This window comes from Mustela putorius, unplaced genomic scaffold (genome assembly GCF_011764305.1).
Source record: "Mustela putorius furo isolate JIRA1106 unplaced genomic scaffold, ASM1176430v1.1 tig00000179_pilon_pilon_pilon, whole genome shotgun sequence".
Taxonomy (NCBI): Eukaryota; Metazoa; Chordata; class Mammalia; order Carnivora; family Mustelidae; genus Mustela; species Mustela putorius.
This window is the reverse complement of record NW_025421305.1, coordinates 14,274,206-14,297,104: the sequence shown is the minus strand read 5'-3', so window position 1 is coordinate 14,297,104 and position 22,899 is coordinate 14,274,206. Positions and strand designations below refer to the sequence as shown.

At 41.5% G+C, this 22,899-nt stretch overlaps 1 protein-coding gene across 6 annotated transcripts in view; it reads left to right on the top strand.

Moving 5' to 3' along the window:
- The window catches only part of MED4 (mediator complex subunit 4), a 44,444-nt gene that overhangs the window by 8,437 nt on the left and 13,108 nt on the right, over positions 1-22,899 (top strand). For 2 of the 6 annotated variants that reach the window (XM_045076667.1, XM_045076666.1), the window contains 3 exons: positions 16,955-17,060; positions 18,295-18,461; positions 22,667-22,733. In XM_045076667.1, the coding sequence (XP_044932602.1) occupies positions 18,337-18,461; positions 22,667-22,733 (192 nt within the window). In that variant the 5' untranslated portion in view covers positions 16,955-17,060; positions 18,295-18,336. The other 4 variants (XM_045076670.1, XM_045076669.1, XM_045076668.1 and 1 more) reach the window with 4 other exon arrangements.

The window sequence follows — 22,899 nt, the reverse complement described above, 5'->3', positions numbered from 1 at the left end:
ATTTCATTTAACTCTCAGAATAATCTTATAAGGTAGGTAGAACAGTACCTGGTACACAGTGGACACTCATAGAACACTTGCTGAATGAACGAGGAAATGACAATTCCTATCTTACAATCTAGAAAACCACAGATGAGAGAGGTCATGTCGTTTCGAGACCTCTTAATGGCCAAGCAGTTCTGCCTCTTCCTTGTCTGTGCCCTCTGTAGCATGTGCTTTAGACCAGTAAGTCGTTAAATATACTCTCTGAGAAGGCTTATGTTGCATCACCATCTGACGCCCTAAGGATTTTCTAAATCATTGTAATCAACACTTACTAAGCCCCCTCAAGTAACCCAAATCCTTTAATCCTCAAATGTGAAAGCAAAAAGTAAGGCTTTATCTTTGTGTCTGTGTTAGATAAAAGTCTCTCCTGAAACTCATTGGTCTTGGGTATCAATTATCCAGAGAAGCATAGAAAAATTCTCGGAAAATTCACATGGCAAAATTAGTTTTAATGGCTTTAATTGACGTAAGAGCCATGAAGTAACTCTAGCTTCCTGACAAAATCTCTGCCACATCACCCCTTGTCTGCCCCGTTGAGCTCCAACTCTTTTCCAGGCTTCAGGTCCCTCCTCCCTCTCTTCTGCTCCCAGCATGCCCCTCTCTGTCCTGAGCCTTCCACCGCTTCCCCTCAGTGTAATGTTACCTGTGAGCCATTGCTTATGATCCATCCCACACCTGAAAGACTTCTGTGTCTCCCCATGACTCATGTGCATGTGTATGTCTGTGTCTCCCCATGACTCAGGTGCACATGTGTGTGTGCATGTGTATCTGTTTCTTCCCACGACTTATTAAAAGTAAGGCCTTTTCTCATTTCACTTACAGTCCTGCCTCCTTTTCCAATAGTGGACAGGTGCTTTTGTGGACATTTGTAGCACTGGCTGTATAGTCCTTAGTCTTGTCTTCCCAAGTGGACTGGACATTTTTTGGTCCCATCTTAAGATACTCCTAAAGATGTCTTAATTATTCCTGGGTGTAAGAGGTAGGTGGTGTTAAGTCCTATTAAATACTTTTGATAAACTACCTTCATCCCCTACTGGGCACCAAATAAAAGAGGAAACCTGACGTTTTCCCACCGATCATGGCCTTAGTTCTGAGTTTTTTCTACAACAAAAGGATAATCTTCCTGGTAATGTCCATTTACAGTTTTCTTTGTCTCCTTATACTGGACTGTGGGCTATGTTCCTCAAATCCAACAAGCCCAAATATGAACTCTCTATTTCCCCAGATCTGTTCTTCCTCATCTAAATTAATGATACTACCTCTTCCATGTCACAACCTAATTTAGTCATTTTACTCTTCTCCAGCTCCCCCAACTTCTCTATCTCCTAAATTCAATCAGTCAGCAAGTCCTTGTTATTTATCTACTGAATATATTCTAAATTGTCTACTCTTTCCATTCCCCATTATTCCTATCTTAGTTCAGACCCACATTACTTCTTTCCAGGACTGTTGCATTATTTCCTTATGTGATTTTCCTCCTATCTCTCCTAACTCCCCTCCAACCCATTTACTATATGGTTGTGTCATTCTCTTGCTTAAAAGTCTTTCAGTGACTTCTTATAAAACCCAGTCCAATTTTATTATGATTTCTAGCTTAATTCAATCTAATCAGAAAAAAAATCTATAAAATTTCTATGTAAGAAAACTTGTTAAGATTTTCTTTGTAGCTAAATGCATGACCAGTATTAGTAGATGTTTCATCAAAATAGGAAAGAATGTATATTTTTTTCTCTAATTCACAAAGAGAATGGTCTATATTCCTTATTTGTAGTGTTCGTATTTTGACATTTTTCTACTAAGTTGGGTCCAATTATATTTTTCAGTAGAATGTTTGTTCTTTTGTGTTTATTTGATATTTGGAATTGAAAAACCTACTTACCAATGGCTGTGTAGTAATGGTGTTTTGTCAGTTTCTTTATATTTCTAGTTTGTTGGTTTGTTTTTGTTTTTTAGTTGGAAGATATATTTCAAGCATTCATTTTGCACTTCTTTGTTGAGAAGATTTATACCATTATTATTTTTTTTAATTTTAGAAATAAAAATGTCTCTCATGATATGACTTCCTTTTAACTCTCCAGGCTTTTCTTCCGCTATTCCCTACTTTTCTATTACATACCACTAATATAGCCTGCTTCTGGTGCTTCAGCTCTTTCCAAATATACTTATAATTTTGCCGTTCCTGACATTCCTACGTAACTATGACTCAACCTTCGCATCCGGGCTCAGCAGTTATATCTTGAAACTCTTTGTAAACCCTCAGCACCGGTCTCCTCACTTCCCACCTTATGTTATCTGTGTACATGTCTATGTTTCTCACTAGAGAAACAGGGGGTGCTGCACGGCTCAGTCATTAAGCATCTGCCTTCAGCTCAGGTCATAGGTTCCTGGGATTGAGCCCCGAATTGGTCTCCCTGCTAAGAGGGAAGCCTACATCTCCCTCTTCCATTTCCCCTGCTTGTGTTCCCTCTCTCACTGTCTCTGTCAAATAAATAAATAAAATCTCTAAAAAAAAAAAAAAAAAAAGAACATGGGCCAGATTTTCATCTTTTTTCTCTTTTGCTCCTATACAAGGCCTGAAACGTAGTAAGTCGCTTGATTTTCATGTATTGTACCCGACCAAACTGAACTCACAATGGTCACCACACTTGAGACTTGTCCCATTCTAACCCATCCTCCTAAGGTCCAACATGATCATCTTGGGTTTCCATCATCCCTTCACTTCCCACTGGATGTTCGACCTGACTTCTCCAGTATAAACTGGAGTGCTTAACCAAGAGGTGACCCCTTGTCCAAGTTCTTTTGCCTCATCTTCTAGGAGTAACCACCTCAGGGTTTGTGCTCTCTTGCCTCAGAAGTGGTTTCTTATGATCCAGCATCACCCTCTAGAGACTGAGTGGAAGAGAGATGGGTCCATCAGACACCATGGCCATTCAATACTTTTTGTTTGGGATCTATGCTCTTCAAGCCACTTTTTGATTATTGTTGGACTTACTATATTGAAAAGTTGTTGATCCATAAACAAGAACATCTATGATCATTTAGAAGTTTCATTTTTCACTATAATGGCATTAATTTGCATTCTGTGGTAATTAATTAGCTTCTTGAATAATTAGATGTTTTTTAAAAGATTTATTTATTTATTTATGAGAGAGAGAGTGCAGGGGGAGGAGCAAAGGGAGAGGGACAAGCACAGAGCATGGAGCCTGATACTCCGATCCCAGAACCCCAAGAACATGACCTGAGATGAAACCACAAGTCTGGTGCTCAACTGACTGAGCCACCCAAGCACCCCTTGAAGATTTAGTTTGCATAACTATTACTGATTTATTCAGAGTCCTTAAGTTGCAAGAACTAAAACTCAATCAAACTAGCTTGTGTGTGGAGCAGGGGGGGGATCCTTTAGGTGCAGCAATAAGGGAGCCAGATATCATGGGAATTCATGAACAGAGCTTATGATAGAGTTGAAACTTTGGGGAACTGAACCAGGAAAGCTGTCAGAACCTGGGCTGGCCCTCCCTCCCTCTCTCATGAGTCTTCTTTCCCATTACCCTTTTCTTTCCCTATACTCTGCATATCTTTCCATTTCTTCATAGCATCTACATATTCTTACTGCATTATAAATTTGACTTCCACAATCTATCATGGCCTCTTCAGCTTTTCTCTGTGTTCATTTCATTCTCTCTCTCTCACTTTCTTTTTCTCCACCCTCCCCCCCCCCCAATTTTTCAGAAAGAGAATTGGTGTCAGGTTAAGCTATGGATAAATGTGTCTGTAATTAGTCTACTTTGCTTTATCTCTCTGACTACTATCTTGGTCAAATGACGATCATTTCTCACTTGAATCAGTACAGTGATCTTCCTACTACCATCTTCCTCCACTCCCAATCCATTTCCCATATCTTTCAGAGATTTCCCATTACCTACATGATAAAATACAGCTACTTTAACTTCCTTATAAGACACTTCATGTTCTAGCCTCATGACCTCGTCCCCAGGTACCTCACCAGCCTCATGTCTTAACTTCTCAATCTTGTACTCTGCCTCACATCATACTGAAATTATTTAAGTTGCTTAAAATACGCTGTGTTTTCTCTTACCTCTGGTTATATGCTCTTCCTTCCATTTGGAAAACTCTTCCTCCTCTACAACTGGCCTTCTCTTACTTAGCTTTCAGCCCACAGCTTAAACATCACTTTTTCCAGGAAGTTTTCCTTGATCAGGTTAATTGACTATGCTGCTAGATGCTTCCATAACTTTCTCTATCATAACAGAGCAATTTATGTCTGCCTATTTAATCATCAGCTTTCTAGAAAGAGTGTAAGACTCATGATAGCAAGGAATGTGTCTGTTTTGTTCACCATTGTATTCCTGGTATATAACAGTCACTTAATAAATATTCGATAAATGAGTGTAGGTCCTACCATAGGTAATTGATATTATTGGGAGCAGGGTCAGTTCATGGCATGTGGATGTACCTTTATCCTAACTAATGTGTCTTAAGCAGATATGTGAGAAGAGAATCTTCCCTTAGTAGGGGCTGTGGTGCTGTTAGACAACATGATGGGAGCATTTAACACAATTACCCAAAATCTGATTTGTCAGATTTGGTGACACAGAAGATTAAATGACGACTAGGTTGTAAGAGTCCTGTGGAGCTCAGCCTGAAGCAACTTAGTGACTGCCCTCTGCACCCCCATCATAACAAAACTAAAATCCCAACTCCTTGCCATGACCTGCAAGCGCTCACATGATGAGGTCTCTGTGTGACACTCTCAGCCCATCCCACCCACAGTTTCACTCACTCAATCCCTCCAGTAATGCCAGATGTTTCCCATGTTGGGGTCTTTGCACTTGCTGTTCATTCTGCTTGGCGCTCTCTTCCCTAGATCACTGTATAGTGGGGTCTTCCTTTATTCTTCAGTTCTTACCAAAAACATCACCCTCTTCAGTGATGGATTGGATTCCCAATAAAAGGATTGGATTCCCAATAAAAGGGCCCTGATTCCTTTATAATACTCATCATAAACTAAAATTATCTGGTATGTTTGCTTTGCCATCTCTATTTAGAAGGTAAGCTCTAAAACAGCAGGGAATCTAGATGTAATGTAAGAATCTAGAACAGTATTTGTGACAATAGTTGCTCAATACATCACTGAATGAATGAATGAAGGAATGGCAAGGCTTGGGCCCAGAGTTAACATAGGACTTTTTTTTTTAATTAAATTGATTTATTTATTTTCAGAAAAACAGTATTCATTATTTTTTTCACCACACCCAGTGCTCCATGCAATCTGTGCCCTCTAGAATACCCATCACCTTGTACCCCAACCTCCCACTCCCCGCCACTTCAAACCCCTCAGATTGTTTTTCAGAGTCCATAGTCTCTCATAGTTCACCTCCCCTTCCAATAAGACTTTTAAAATCTGAACCTTCTTCAGCTTTGCACTACTTTACTGTTTCCTAAAATAAACATAAGAAGGAGACAGTCTCATGAAATATATGTCAACTATCCCAGATAGAGGCTTGCATGCTATCCACTCTTCCCTGCAGACTCCTCCAGGATCCCTCATCTCTCCCTGACCCACTTCTGACATTGACCCTCTATTCTGACAGCCCAGGGCAGGGTCAGACATCAGCAGTCTCTTTTTTCCTGCTGACTAGGGCCATTCTGGGTACTACCCAGGCTCCTGGGGTCCATGCACAACAGAAGCTATATGAATAACAAGTATTCCTTGGAATAGGAAAGAGAGTTAGAGCTTTATGGTTATGATACCTGGACTTCTTCCTGTCTCACTGTCCTGGCTGCACAGACATGGGCTAGGGTCTTCTTTAGAAGAGCATGTAAAGTTGACTGACCAATATCTTGGGATGTAAACTATCCAAAAAAGTACAATTCTGCAAAAAGATTTAAATATGCATTTGTCAGAATGGTCACTTGTCAAATGTTTCTGTTCCACCATTCCACCACTTCATCTGTAAATCTGGCATCAAACCCACAGCAGTGTTGGTATCTATAGATTCAGGGAGGAATCACTGATGCCACTAAAACCAAATGATCTCAGTTACCTTTGAAACTGTAAGGCCTTTGTTGAGGAATGACACGGTAGTCCTGCCAGAACCTGAGAAATACCTTTGGAGCCCTTTGCACAGCACATTGGCCCGGCAGGAGCATTGTGTACAAGTCAATCTTGGAAGTGGATGGATTGCCTGGTCATCCAGCAAATGAGGCATTACGCGTTTGTCTGGTTGAGAAGAGATAAAAAGCATGGATCAGACACAGTGAAATGTGGCCAACGTTTGGCAGGGGCTTTCCAATGAAAATAAAAGGTCTTAACAAAGAGTGGAGCTTGCATTTTCAGATCTCCTAGGAGAGAGAATTTGGTGTCTGTAATTAGAAATTTTATATCAGGTGTTAGATTCACAAAATGGGCCGGCCACTCTCTGGAAGCCTGACTGCCGAGGACAGAGAGTCACTGTGCTCACGGCTGGGTTGGGGCTGCCTGAGGGGAGTAACTTGTGGGTTGGTTTGAGGACCAGACCTGGCTGAGGCCCAGCATGTCGAAGAGCAACAAGTTATCCAAGAAGAGGCAAGGGCCAAGCACCAGAGAATCTGCAAAGACAAAGAAGCTACTGTTCAACCCTGACAAGTGCCAAGAAACCTCCTTTAACCTCATTGCTTTTATTCAAACATTTAGCAGGAAACTCATCCTTATGCCTTTCATGGTAAAAATCTTCTGGCCAGCGTTAAAATCAGATAACATAAGGATAGATGTATTTGAAAGTAAATGGAAAAATGGGAAAGAATGATGATGTCGTTCTCTTAAGAAGTCTCAGTGGGCTGGGAATTTGGTGGTTTTGAGGTGAATTCAATTCTTCATTTCCTGGCACTTGGATATTTATCTCTGCCTTTGCAGGGGATACAGTGACTCATTTGCACACAGGGTCATACAGTGCTTTCTGGATGGTGACAAACATTCAGAGAGACAAGGTTCAGGTGATCTGAGGCCAATTTTACCGATTGAACTACAGGGTTTAGCTCATAGGGTGTTTTCCTAAATTAAATCAAATCAGTAAACATTTATCAAGCATCTGCCTATCATATGAGGGGCTAATATGCAAAAATGAACAGGATTTGAAATGCAGGGAAATGAAAAACAAACTGGCAGCATGGAGATTATAGTTAATCTTTTTCTGAATTGTCTCCACAGTTAGATACAGGAAGGGAAAGAACTTTGTAACAGCCAAAAGGGAAACTTTTCTGGGAAATCTCCCTTAATCTAGCCAAAACAAATATTTAGATCTGGGAGAAAACAAAAGTTAAAGTGAATGTAAAACTGGTCTCCACATTAATATGCTAAGAAAGTCAACCAACTTTAATAAAAATACTGAACCTTTACTATGCAGTAGGTACTGGTTCTATGAAATTAATAAGACTTGGCCAACATGCAAATTTAAACATGTATTATTCCATGCAGGAAGATGTTCCATTGTCCTCATTTGGGGGGAGGGGTTGTTGTTGTTGTTTAGAGATATTAGTTAAAGAAGAATTTTTTTTTAATATTATATTTGAAACTCATGAATTTGGCAAAATCTATTATGGATTCCCTGTGTATCGACAGAAGCCATGTGGGTCATGGTATAATTAGGTGGATTTGTACTTGGTTAATTGGCCATAACCAGCTGCATTGGTTTGTTGAATGATGGCTGCAGCACCCCTGAAGATTCTTTTCTTTTCTTTTTTTTAAGATTTATTTATTTATGAGAGAGAGAGAGTTTGCAGAAGGGAGGAGAAAGGAGGGGAGGGAAGAGGGAGAATCTTTTTTTTTTTAAGATTTTATTTATTCATTCGATAGAGATCACAAGTAGGCAGAGAGGCAGGCAGAGAGAGAGAAAGAAGCAGGCTCCCTGCTGAGCAGAAAGCCAGATTCGGGGCTTGATCCCAGGACCCTGAGATCATGACCCGAGCTGAAGGCAGAAGCTTTAACCCACTGAGCCACCCAGGCGCCTGGGAGAGAGAATCTTAAGCAGACTCCCCGCTGAACCTGGAGACCAACACATGCAGAGCTCAATCTCACAACCCTGAGATCATGACCTGAGTTGAAACCAAGAGTCAGATGCTTAACCGACTAAGCCACTCAGGTACCCTGTCCCAGATGATTCTTGAAGACATTCAGGCTGTTGGGGCTAACTGAAATATCACATACCTTTGTTTTGCATTGGAATTATACTGACTTTATTCAGCCAACACTAGCTGAGAAAAGCAGCAATGAACATTAAGAATGTATGCAATTCATTCATCCCTCCAGCTAACCTAAATTATATCCTTAAATCAGATTATACCACTAGAAGGTATATTCCAGGACATTAAGTTAGCCTTTCACAAAACTGTCTTTCTTGGCCCCAGAGGGTTCTGCGAGGCAAGGCTTCCAGAAAAAAAGGGATATGAAAACTCCTGATAGGTTGGAACTTCTGTAAAAATAAATAGAGAATTATTGTGAGAGATTACAAGAAGAAAAAGAAATAGACATTACTGGAAAAACCAAAAGCTGTATAAGAGGGGATAATGACATTAATATCCTGCTTTGTTCTACTCGAATGACAATTATACATATTATTATATCATAAACATTGTTGAGCACTTAGCCATGGTTTAATGGTAGTTTACCTGAAAAATACTAGATTTTTATTTTTAAGAGATAGACCTTGCACTCTCTGGGGAGTGGGGAGGAAGGACGGAGGGAGCGGGAGAGAGATATAAGCAGTTGCACACTCAGTGTGGAGTACAGTTCAGGACCCTGAGATCATGACCTGAGCTGAAAACAAGAGTTGAACACTTAACCAACGGAGCCACCCAGACACCCCCAGAATTTTTTTTTAATATTTTATTTAGTTGTCATGTCTCCTAGAGCGCCTCTTGATTGGGCCAGTTTCTCAGACTTTCCTTGGTTTCAATGGCCTTGACATCTTGGAGAAGTCAGCTGCTTTGCAGAATGTCCCTCAGTTGGATTTGTTTGATGAGGTTATGAGTCTGGAGGAAGATTACAACAGAAAAATGCCATTCTCATCATATTATATCAATAGCACTTACTACATATATATATATATACATATGTATATATATATGTATACCACATCTTCTTTATCCGTTCATCTGTTGATGGACATCTAGATTCTTTCCATAGTTTGGCTATTGTGGACATTGCTGCTATAAACATTCGGGTGCATGTAACATATAATGTATTATTTGTTTCAGAGGTGCAGGTCTGTGACTTATCAGATGATTTTGCCTGCATTCCCTCCTAGGGTCTTCCAACTTCCAAAATAATTTGTTATATTTGTATACATTAAGGTTCACTCTTTGTGCTGTAAAGTTCTATGGGATTTTATAATGCATAGTGTCATGTATCCATTGCAACATCATACAGAATAGTTCACCACCCTAAAAAATCCTCTGTGCTTCACCTTTTCAACCCTCTCCACTTCCTGAGCCCTTGGCGACCACTGATCTCTTTACCATTTCAACAGTTAAGCTTCTTTTAGAATGTAATATAAATGGAATCATAGAGAAGGTAGCCTTTTTGGACTGGTTTCTTTCATTTAACAATATGTATTTAAGATTCATTCATCGCTTGGCTTGATAGCTCATTCTTTTTTATTGACAAATAGTAATATATTATATGGATATATATTCTATTGATTATCCAACATATTGAAAGACTTACTGGTTGTTTCCACTTAAAAATTATTTTTTTTAAGGGCGCACGGGTGGCTCAGTGGGTTAAAGCCTCTGCCACGGCTTGGGTCATGATAATTTTTTTTAAAGATTCTATTTATTGGGACGCCTGGGTGGCTCAGTTGGTTGGACGACTGCCTTCGGTTCAGGTCATGATCCCGGAATCCCGGAATCGAGTCCCGCATCAGGCTCCCAGCTCCATGGGGAGTCTGCTTCTCCCTCTGACCTTCTCCTCGCTCATGCTCTCTCTCTCACTGTCTCTCTCTCACTGTCTCTCTCTCAAATGAATAAATAAAATCTTAAAAAAAAGAGATTCTATTTATTTAACAGAGATCAAAAGTAGGCAGAGAGGCAGGCAGAGAGAAGAGAGGAGGAAACAGGTTCCCTGCTGAGCAGAGAGCCGGATGCGGGGCTCGATCCCAGGACTCTGGGATCACGACCCGAGCCGTGGCAGAGGCTTTAACCCACTGAGCCACCCAGGGGCCCCTTAAAAATTATTTTAATAAATTGCAAACTTAAAATGAATCAGCAAAAATTTATATATAAATGTCAAGCACAATATTTAAGCCCTTTAAAAAAATGAATTATTCAAGTTTTATTTTGAAATCTAAAACTAAGATTTTTGAAATGTATATTTGAAAACATAACTTCTTTAGTTCTGTAAATACAGTTCACATTGAGAAAAAGAATGAAAAAAGAAAAACCTTGATGGTCTGTTCTGTGAAAAAGAGTATAAATGTATAACTTGTGTAATACATTTGTAGTACTTATGTATTACTTACTATTCAGAAGACAGGTTAGACCCAATGTGTGATAATTATCTTGATGTACCTTTGGGCTTAAAATGAATGAAAATGGCTGATAGGTGAGGAGGGCAGCTTTCTTCTACCAGGAAATGTTTAATCACGGGCTGGGGTCAGACCAGAGCAGATGACCTCTGAGTTCTCTTTCAGCTTTTATTCCATAACCTGGGCTTCTACTAATGAGCGCAACATGTTTTTAATTGCTTTAGCTCATCATGCACAAATTGATGCTGCTAATATAAATGCATTTAGTTTAGTACTTTTCAGGCCCCCCAAGAAACCCTTAGCAATTTGCTTTATGTATGAGAAGAAATGAACCCCTATCTCCTTAGAATCAAATTGAGAACATCTATTCATTCAAACCAGTAGTATTAGTTTCCTAGGGCTGCTGTAATAAATTGGCAGAACCAGAGGCACCTGAGTGGCACAGTCAGTTAAGCAACCAACTCTTGGTTTCAGCACAGGTTGTGATCTCAGGGTCTTGAGATCAAGCCCTGCATCAGGCTCTACACTCAACACAGAATCTTTTTCCTCTCCCTCTGTTTCTCTCCCTGCCCTGCCACACCCTCCCCCGCCCCCTGCCAGCTCACTCTCTCATTCTCTCAAATAAAGAAAGAAATAAAAATCTAAAAAAAAAAGTTGGTGAGATATTTTTATCATTCTCTATCTGACATTAACTCCTTAGTCTAGTTTTACCTTCCTGTAGCCCTGCCAATCTTTCTGCCCCAAGTGCTTTCTAAGAAATTTCTGCTTTCACTTCCTCCAGGAAGACTTCCCTGACCACTGTTGTCTTACTCACCCTTACAGGCCCAGCATCTAGTGTGGTCCCTGGCATGTGAACAGAGTTTAATGAATATTTGTTGAAAAAATAAATGAACCTATGAAAGGAGAACAATAATGTTATCCACCTTTCTTTTGAGTTATGGAGAAGTGGTTAGTTTTCAATGATGCCTGGGGAATTTCAGGAAGATGAGACTTCATAGGAGGTCTGTTCATTCTAGAAAACCTTTCCATTGAAACCACATCACAAATATTTAAAGAAAATAAGATGTTTAACCTAAACTGTTTTGTTTCTTGTATTCTCGAGGACCAAGAATGTAGGGAATTAAAGATAAATGCCACGCTTTCCATGGAGCCAATTATTTTAATTAACATTGAGCAATTCTGGACAATGGAAGTTTTTTGTTGTGTCGTGTTTGGGAATGAGGAGGATTGAGTTCTTCTGATGAGGCTCCATGATATCACTAGGACGGTGGGTGAAAGAGATAAGAGGCTTTATTCAGACTGTGAAACTTCTGTTGTTGTAGAGAAGCCCCAGTTGGATTTACCAGAGATAACTGGCTTAATGAAAAGGAGTTTAGGGTCCCCTGGGAGGTTTAGTAGGTTAAGCGGGTGACTCTTGATTTTGATTCAGATCATAATCTCAGGGTTGTAAGATCGAGCCCCACATCTGGCTCCATGCTAAGTGCTGAATCTGCTTGAGATTCTCTCTCTTCCCTTCCCTCTGCCCCCCTGCCAAAGGCAATTTAAGGGCACATTTGAGGCTTTGAAATTGACTTAAAAATTGAAGTTGCTGTCCTAAAAGCCAGCTAGTTGCTGAGAAACCACCTCTTCCCACAGTAGCTTTTTGAGAGGTAATTCATGGTTTCAAAAACCATAAATGGTGTTTTTGAGACAGAAGCTTTATCCTGAATTGAATGTTATTTTCACCTGGGGTTAGAGGCTCGGAGGCCCAAGTGCTAAAGTAGAGTTTCAAGGTTTTTTCCTCTTGAAGAGAGTTAATGAATGTATTGGACTTGTTTTCTCATGGTCTGACTACTGGGAGAGAATTGCCTGACTCTAACTCTCTAGCCCACACTTAATGGGTTTGACCTTGAACATGAACCCTCAAACTTACTCTGGTAACTGGCTGGGGAAACAAGCTTCAGGACTAGTGTTTGTTGGATTGCAGAGTAACCGTGACCACTGTCAATGGAATATTCCACTTCTGGTGGAGGATTTTATAAATATTTGGAGTTGCTTTTGAGAATCTCCAAGGTGAATATGGACAGAAAAGACTGAAAATAAGGTTTTACCATTTAGAGGCAAAACTACAGATATCTAAGTTTGTTTGGTGATTTTTAGCACCTCTGTCAACAACAAACCCAGCAACAATCATTGGTGCCCACTTTGCGTCAGGCAACATTTTGGCACTGGGGTCAAATCAGTGCCCCCACCTTGCTTACATTCCAGGGGAAGCGATATTTAGCAAAACACACATCAACTAATAGAATGTTAGAAGATGACAAATGTTATGGAAAAAAGCGGAGCAGGGTAAAGAGAATGGAATGTGGGGGTAGAATGCAGTAGGAAAAATGACAACCAGATGGGCCTCCTTGAGAAAAGGAGATTCCTGCAGGAAGTGAGAAGTTAGCCATTTGACTAATAAGGGACCAACAGATGAAGGCAGGGAGACTAGCCAGTTGGGGACCACTCAGGCTGGATGGTTCTGGTATGCTGTAGGACTGGAATGGCTGGAGCAGAGTGAAAAGAGGGAAGAAGAAAAGGTCAGAAGGGCAATGCCAGGTCAAATGATGCTAGGTCTCATAGCCTAGCTCATGGTTTTACTCTGAGTGGAAGGGGAGCCACAGCAAAACTTTGATCAGAGGAATAACATGATCTGACTTGAGTTTTAAAGAGATCCCTATACTGCTGTGTTGGAAATAGCCCACAGATGTGAGGGGAGAGGCAGAGAGAACAGTGGGAAGGCAATCTCAGGAAGTGCAGCTGAGGGATGATGGAGATGTGGACCTGTGATCAGAAGTAAAAAATCGAGATGTGGACCAGTTATGGGCATGTGCTGACGGTAGAACTATCTTGATTTCTGGGTGAATGTGGTGCATGAGAAACAAGGAGGCAAAACCCTATGTTTTTTTGCCTGGACGAGGAAAATGAAGAAGCTGCTATCAACTGGGTTGAGGGGGGCCGCAGGTAGTGCCGTGTGTGTTGGGAGCGAGGGGTGTAGATCAGGAATTCAGTTTTGTCTACCCAAGTGCAAGTAACAGCCAGTCTTAAGAGCTAACTTGCCTCAAGCTTATGCGCTCCTTGCTTGCTGACCCAAGCCCCTTGGCGTGCAGGGGACTAACCTACTTCCCTTGAGACTCGCACACCACTGGCCTTGAGGAGTGAAGGACCAGAATTTCCCAGAAGATAAGCCTGACCACACTGGAAAGAAAACAGCTGCAGCTGATGCCAGCAAGGCTATTCAGGGTCATGTCCACCCTGGACTAACTGCCCGGGCACCTGCTTCTCCTGTACAGAGCAGCCCCCTTCCCTGCCCCCCCTCACTATCCTGCCTTCCCTTTTAAGCCCTTGCGGCTTCTCCTGGACAGGGAGGATGGTCTTCGGGGCATTAGTCCACTGTCTTCCCAGGTTGCCTCCTTCCTGAAATAGAACAACCTTTCCCTTCCCAAAAGTACTGCCATCTCAAGTATTGGTTTTCCAGGAGGGTGTTAGCCCTACCTGAGTTCAGAACTGTTTCTCTGTGCAGTAACAGAAGGTAAGTAGTAGGAACTGAACATACAAACCTGAGTTCAGAGGTCAGGTCAAGGTGGGAAATACACATTTGGGAGTCAGCTTACAGGTATTATTTAAAAGGACACCTGAGTGGCTCAGTCGGTTAAGCATCTGTCTTCAGTTCCAGTCATGATTTCAAAGTCCTGGGATGGAGCCCCACATCAGGCCCCTGCTTCATGGGGAGTCTGCTGCTTCTTTTGTCCCTAGCCCTGTCCATGCTCTATTTCTTTCAAATAAATAAGTAAAGTATTTTTAAATTTTTTTAAAAATAGAGCCTCTGGGCTGGGTGAGATGACCAAAAGTGAGTTGGTGGAAATGAGGACCAAGAAGTGTCCCCCAAATGCTCCTCTGTGTAGAGTCAGGGTGGAGAGGAGGAACCACCCAGAGAGACTGAGAGGAGAGACCAGGGAGCAAGGACAAAAATGAAGAGAGCCTGGCATGCTAGAAATCCAAGTGGAGAAAGTGTTCTCCAGGATAAGGGAATGATTGACAGGTGCAGGGCTGCAGAGCCTCGAGCACAATGCATGCCCGCCGTTACCTGCAGCAACACGGGGGTTTTCAATGACCTTGCAATCTGAGTGAGGATGAAAACTAATTGAAGTGGATATAAGGAAGGAATGGAATTGGAATCAAAATATTTAGATAACTCTTTGTAGGTGTTTCGCTGCAGAAGGAAGCAAAGAAGTGAAGCGGTTGCTCGTGCAGAAAGTGGGGTAAGAGTGTTCTAAAAACAGGAAAATAGCAGCAGATATGGTGATGGGAATGATAAGTACAAGATGAAACATTGACAGTTGGGAGGTGGGTGGACCACTGGTACAAAGCCTTCAGAGAGAGAGGGCTACGGGGAGAGAATGTTCTCTGACTTGGAGCAGGGAAAGGGCATGGGCAGTAGCTGGTCCAGCTGCAGGGCAGAGGGGAACAATGCTGGTGGCCAGACACTCGTGGTGGCTGCAATGTGTGGGTGTTCAGGTTTCTCCTCTTTCTCAGCGAGTTAGAATTCAAGGTCCTAAGTTGAGAGTGGGAATCTAGGGGAAGGAAGTGTTGAAGGTTTGGAGAAAGAGGAAATAGTGAGAAATCGTGTCGAGGGCAGTGGAGAGGGTCTGAACAAGGACGCACAGTCTCATGTACAGCCATTTGCAGCTTGTGTAGCCTAATGCATGCTCTAGCCAAGGGACAAATAAAAATAAAGTCAGGGAGGTCAAAGGTATATGCAAGGCATTGTTTAGAAATCTCCAGATGTCCATTGACTTGCAACCTCTCTGCGTTAGTCTGTTAAGGTTCTTATAACAAGATACCCCAGACTGGCTTCAACAACAGACGTTTATTTTCTCACAGTTTTGGAGGTGGGAAGTCCAAGGTTCGGTTTGGTTTCTTCTGAGGTTTGTCTCATTGGCTTGCAGAAGGTCACCTTCGGGCTGTCTTCACATATTTCTGTAAAAACACCGATCAGATTAGACCAGGACGACCCTGTCAGGGTCATGACCCTGTTAGCCTCATTTTAACTTAATCCCTTTGAAGGCCCTATCTCCAAACACAGTTACATTTGGAGGTACTGGGGTATCAGGGCTTCGTTACATGAATTTTGAGGGCACACAATTTAAACCACAACATTGTCCATCTATGCAATGCATCCCAGAGAATCATCTCAACATACACTTTACTTGTGTATGTTTGCTTTAACTTTCTGTCCCCAGAATACAAAATTTATACAGATTCTCCCTTTGGGAGCCTTAGATGGAAGGAGCTGTTTTTCTAAGAGGTAGGGTTGGTATCTTCCTTACTCTCCAATGTTTGCAAACTTTTTCAATCCACAGTAAAAATATAGACTTTGTATTTGACTCAGTACAGACACATATAAATATGTAACTGACAAGTTCGCACAAGTCAGTGCAATGTGCTTTGATGTCCAAGACATTTTCTGTTCTTCTCCATTTTATTTTTCAAATTTATTTGAGATAAACAAATAATAATTACATAGTTATAGATAAATAATAGTGCAGCAAGAAAAGAATGGGCTATTGATTTAACAAAAAATTGGATTCTATCCATTGAGAGGCCAGAAGGAGGGGAATGGGGCATGAAGGAGAGATAAACTCCCTATTCAACATAACAGGAAAGAAATTTCTCAAAGAGTTGAATAGAGGTATAGAAAACATGCCAATTACTTTAAAATAGGGAAACAAAGCATAGAAGAAACAGTTAAGAATGGGCAGAGAAGCTGCCACTAGGGAGAGCAGGATGTCACAGGATATGAGGGCTGAGGAGGTGTGACCGAGAGCTTTTTGTTTTTTGGTAGCTTCTGAGCGGTATTTGACTTTTTAAACTTTATATATAGATTGCTTGATAAAAATGAAAAAGAATGTATAAAAATACACAGAAGATATGTAGCCACCCTGTTCTGCAGACTTTTAGGGATAGGCCGGTTGAATTTCCTGCTACATACCCAAACCTCCACACCAAATGTTTATAGATTTTTACTCAAAATGCCAAACTGTGTATTCGCAAGTGCTTGCATTTTAGACCAGAGGTTCCCAACCCTTTTCCAATGTATGAAGACACCTATTTCTTTAAAAAGAGAGATAGGCAGTTCTCCAAAATAAGACTGTCCACTTGGTTAATTTTTTTTTTTAATCTATCTTCATTCTTTCAAATCCAAGTTTACCAAGCAACATTCTGGTGATAATTTTTCTTCCTGTATAAATTTATCTGTAAGTAAAATTGTGTTTGGCATTATTACTTTTCCTTGTAAGTGAATAAATCAGCATTCCGTATTATACAGCAGTTTCTATGAATGGCTTTTTTTTTTTTTTTTTTTTTAGCATGAGTCTTCAAGAAAATCCTCAAGTCTGGGTGCCCAGCAGTAAGAAGGTTCAGCACTTCCAAAAGAACAGGCCGAAAGACAGGATGATGGAATGATGGATACAGGTACTCCTGCCTTAATCCCAGCTGTTCTGTAGGTGACATCTCTCCATCTTGTCTTTTAAAATCTCACACCCTAACCTGATACAGAACCCGCATTCCCCATACTGTTGCAACTTTGAGTTTTCCTGGTAGGGAAAGTCCCCAACTATAGTGTTCTCTCCAGGAAAAGTGGGCTAAGGTGGAGTTTTGACTTTAATTTGGAATCTATTTTATATTGATTATTTAAACCATTTTCATAAACTACCACTTACATATTATCTTGATTCATTCAACAGTCATCTCAATCAATGAACAAAACACTTTGTTGGGAGATATATGATTACAAAGGTGGATTATGAGAATGTAGAAGTAACCCAAGTGTCTGAAAGGATAAGCCAAAGGTGGTATCTATATATAAGGGAATATTATTCAGCCTTGAAAAAGAAGGAAAGACTGACTCATGCTAAAACAGGGGTGAAAGTGGAAAACATTCACTAAGTGAAATAAGGCAATCCCCAAAAGACAAATACTGTATCATTTCATTTATTTGAGGTCCCTAGAATTGTGAAATTCAGAGAGAGAGAAAGTAGAATGGTGGCTGTTAGAGGCTGGGGTAGGAAGGAATGGGGAGTTGTATGGCACAGAGTTACAAGATGGAAAGAGGTTATGGATGATGAGGTTATGGGTGGTGGTCATAGTAGCATTATTACCACATGAATGTGCTTAATATCACTGAACTATATATTTAAATATGATTAACATGGTCAATTTTATGTTATGTATATTTTACTACAATAAAGAAAAAAAAAAAAAAAACAGATTATGGCTCCTGTCATAGGGTGCTTACAACCTCTAGGAGAGGCCTAACAGCAAGGTTAGCATTATAGAGATGCAGACTAAAGATGTAGGTTAATGCTGAGGCCAGCCCATTTCACAAAGAAACTAATACGAGACGTAGGTCATTATACAATTTCCTCAAATGCTTCAGATCCGTTGAATCTCCCATTCCTACTTGAAAACCATAAGGCACAGGGCAACCTGACCGCCTTGCGCCTTTGTTTTCTGGCTCTCCTCCCTGGTTTGGACCTGAGAACCCCTCTGGCTCATCAGATGGCGCCGCCGCCCGCAGTGCATCTCCAGGTGCATAGGTGGCGCTGTGACCCTGGCCTCTTTACCACCACCACCTCCCCACCCTAGCCCACCCCGCCCCGCCTCGGTGACCCTTACTTCCGCCTCCGGAGCCCGCCTCTCCTCGTAGGAACCCAGCTGCGCAGTCTCCGGCCGCGGGCCTGTGGAGAGCATGGCGGCGTCTTCAAGTGGAGAGAAGGAGAAAGAGCGGCCGGGAGGCGGTTCTGGAGCGGCCGGCGGTAACAGCACGCGAGAGCGACTGCTGTCTGCCCTGGAAGATCTGGAGGTCTTGTCGAGGTAATGCCGTCGGCCTCAGGGCCTGACTGGGCTGGGCCCGGAGGACTGACTGTGGGTCTGCCGCCCGGGGTGGCAGGGTGGGTTCGCTTCTGGGGCTCCCCGGGGAGGCCGCGCTCCCAAAGACGGTGAGCGAGGTATCGTGGACTTGGTGTCCGCAGTCCTCCGGCTCTCCGAGACGGCAGCCCACTCCACCCTCCTTAGGGGACATTTTAGAAATGACAGTGATGCTGGAACCCCGACGTCGTCAGAACCGTAGCGGACCTTACAGGTCGCCAGCTGTGAGTACCTTCGTCCACGGACTCTCGACACACCTTTAAGGAAACCCCCCCTGGGTCCCAAACGCTGGGAGACGGTAGTGAGGGGGAGACTAGTTGCGGACACAGAGCACCTAGTGTCAAGGGGAAGTAACAGACGTAAACAGACATCATGGTGCGGAGCCTGTTCTTAACAGAGGTGTGCGCTCCGGGTTACTGAAACTCGAGGACTGTAGGTTCCCGTCTCAGTTGTAGTCAGGACAGGCTTCTCGGAGAAAGGACTGCAGGGGAAGAAGGAGTTCACCGCATTCTGTAGGTAGCAGGTAGTTGGAATAGCAGGTGCAAACGCCTGGAGGCACGAACACTCGCGACTTGGTGCAGTTGCAAGTTTGGGGCGGCTGGAGTTCAGCGAGTATGGAAGAGATAGAAGCTGGATGTCACTCCCCTTATTCTGCCATCGTTCGTGGTAGTTGGTGAAGTTGAAGCCTTTAACTCTGTTACATTCACTTGGATGCTGAAATTGTTTTGGTTCTTCCTCCTCAAAGGTTGCTCAGATTTGACCTATTGTTCCCATCCCCACCGTCCTATCTTTTGATGCAGCCTCCCTACAGTTTCACTTGGCTTTATGCTTCTGCGCTTTCTGTATTGCCACAGCAGAGCTATCTTTTTTTAAAAGCATCTCATGCCACTTTTTTCTGCTTTAAAAGAGTTGGTAGGTTCCTGATGCTCAGTGAGATACAGTCCAAATGTCTAGTCTAGTGTGTCACTTTTCCGTAAATAATGTTTACTTCTGAAGAAGTGACACCCCCTTTGGGAAGTAGTGGCTGCTGCCTTTTGTTCTGAGTGAATCTTGGTCTTTGAATTTCAAATCTTTGTCTTAGTATATTCAATGAACTATTACTTCTCACCCTTCTACTCTGGAGCCCAGTAAATTCATTTCTTTTCTGAGTTTACATGCAGTAACGTAATTTGTCTGTTTTGTGACCTGGTATATATTTCACATTCATCAAGTTCGGAAACTTTTTCTGAACCTAGGCATACAGGGTAAAGGTCTTTGAAAATTTCTTCTGACATTGGACAGCTTGGTAGTCAGTCTTAAGACCTTGCCTCTGGATTATTTGGCTATAGCTCTGTATACCTGAAGTGGTTTCCTGACGCTGTTGGTACCAACAGGAGTACATATACATGATCCTCACGCACTCTTCCACTTGAGATAACATAAATAAGTAATTTATCAATTGTGTAAAACTTGAGACCAAATTGAAATTGTCTTGTAAATTGATCGGTTTATCTCTCCCCCTCTTTGATTGTTTCCTTAATTCCCCAGTATAGGGTTTTCTGTTTGATGAAATGTATCAAGAATCTGTTTCTGAAACTTTCCCACCTCAACTTTCTAGCTGTGCATGATTAGTTGAGGTGCTGAGTTCTCTTTTGCTTTCTCTAAACGTAGCTGTAGTTCCATTGCCCTTTCCCCAGGAATGCTAAAAACACTTTGTCATTGATTTGCAGTCCTCACTGAATCTGTTGACAAACTAGAGATAAGCTTCTTCTTTCTTGGGGTCCTTGCAGCTTGGTAATAACCGTTACTTTAAAAGTTTTTCTTTTCCTCTGATTTTCTCATGACTTAATCTGACATATTATTTTTTTTTTGCTCATCTCTAAAGAAAGACTGGGTGACGGTAAGTGAGTGAAAATTTACCTCTTTTGTGACCCTGGAGGTGGTTGTTGGTGGTAGTGGGAGAGATGTCACTTTGTGGTTTGCCCCGATACTCACTGAGACTTCACAGAATGAGGCTATTCCAGTGTGATTGGCTTTCAAAAAAATCCCATTATATTAGCAATCAGATATAGCTACATGTACTGCTTGTGATCTGTGATATGTGTCATTATCCTCTTAGTGAAATTTTTCTCTTGTTTGGTTTTTTTATGAAAAATTGGAAAGAAAAACTAATGTAACTTGCTAACTTTAAAAAATAGTGCATTTGAAATTTAGGATATATTTTTTGCTGTTACTTGATTATATAGCTTTTCAGTATATTTATTACTTTGTAAAATGTGATAGAATGAGGTAATCTTTGGAGGAATTTTTAAAAATAGAAACACAAATTATAGCCTACAAGTTTCTCTTTTTTTAAAGATTTTATTTGACAGAGACACAGCGAGAGAGGGAACACCTCTCCCTCAACAGAGGGAGAGGGAGAAGCAGGTTACCCGCTGAGCAGAGAGCCCAGGGGCTCGATCCCAGGACCCTGGGATCATTACCTGAGCCAAAGGCAGATGCTTAATGACTGAGCCACCCAGGTGCCCCACTACAAGTTTTTGTTAACATGTTTGTGACTCAGAACTCAATTGTTCTTCAGAAACCATGTTGATAGGAGTCTTGAGGTTTCCACACCAGCCTAATGATCTGTTTATCTAGAATTTACCTGAAGTGTAGTATACCACTAATAATATGGGATCTAACCTTCAAGTAAATTATATTTCTATGGGGAATTGTGGGTGGATCCTAATTTGATATGCCAGGAGTACAGCTTCTGTAGCTGGACAGGGCTCTATCTCCCACACCTGTAACCAGAGAGTGGACTCAGGGGTTCCTCCAGCCTCCTTTTACCATTGGGGAGGACAGAGGTTTCCACTTTGTTCTAGACTGGTACTGAACAGCACTAAGTCTTACAGCTTTTTCCTTCCCACTGTACTCCTGTACCTAAGGCAAGCTCTTTTAAGGTTTTCTGTGGATATATACTCCCCGATTTGCAAGAAAAGCAGAAAAAGGCTCATTCCACATCTCCCACCATACTTCCCATCCCCACCACTCCCACCACTGAAACCAGCCTTTGTGTAGACTCGAGGTTCTCAGCTGTTTATATCTCATCTATGGGGTAAAGAAAAAGGTTAATATAACATGCTGTCTTCATAAAATGTCTGTTAATCCATCAGCAAGTCTTATCAGCTCTACCTCCAAAATATATACACATACACATACATACATATACATATGTAAGTGTATATATACGTACATATTTAAGATTTGATTTCTTTATTTGACAGAGAAAGAGTGAGAGAGGGAGACGCAGGCTTCCCGCTGAGAGGGAGCCCTACTTGGGGCTCTATCCCAGGGATCAGGACCAAGCCTATGGCATATGCCCAACTACTAAGCCACCCAGGTGCCCCCCAGAGTATATTCTGTGTCTGTACACGTTTCACCTGTTTGCATTACTATTGCTAAATCTTAGTGGCTAGGACTTCATCAGAGCCAATGTCATTTTTTGCCTGGAATACTACAGAAGCTGCTTAACTTGATTTCCATTCTACCCCTCTTAAAATCCTTTCTCCAGGTAGCTTAGCACGTTGCTTAAAAACATAAATCAGTTCATGTCATTTCCCTGTTTAAAATATTTGGTCATTTCTCACTGTACCTAGAATGAAATACTGGTCCTTTGCTGTGACCTAAAAAGCCCTAACACGATCTGGCCCCTCCCTCCCTAACCATGTCCTCATTTTTGTATCCTGCTTCCCAGTACCTACTGCTGTATTCTGACCACACTTCTCAGACCCATCTTTGGACCCCTGAACTATGTCTTTTACAAGCATTCTTCTTTGTGGCTGATTTTCCTCACTCAGAGAAGCTTTCCCTAACTCCACCCAGTGTAAGTGGGTGTTTTATTTAAACAACTCTTTTCTGTTGACAGTCATATTTCATTGGTATTTATATACTGGATATTAATTTATGTAATTATAGTAATAGGTTAAACTTGCATAAATGGATCTGGTAACAAACACAACTGAGTCTTGCTGGTGAGAGCCCAAGTCACAGTGGGGCAGGGGCTGTGAATACTCAACATGCTGTGGGTACCATGAATCCAGCAAGTCAGTTAGGTAGAGATCAGTTGATAAAGCTTCTATTGTATTTATTTTGCAAAGTTGTTTCGGTTTTTTGTTTTTCCTTTTTAGAGAACTTATAGAAATGTTAGCAATTTCAAGAAACCAAAAGTTGTTGCCACCTGATGAGGAAAACCAGGTAAGTGGCTTCTTTTTAAATTACAAACAAGAAATCCCCATAATTTCTGCAGTTTCCCTATTTACATTTACTTTGTGTGAGACAGGAAGATTGGAATATGTTAAATTATTAATTGCAACTTTTAAATTGATATTTTCTTTGAATCACTTAATATTAGGTAACATTG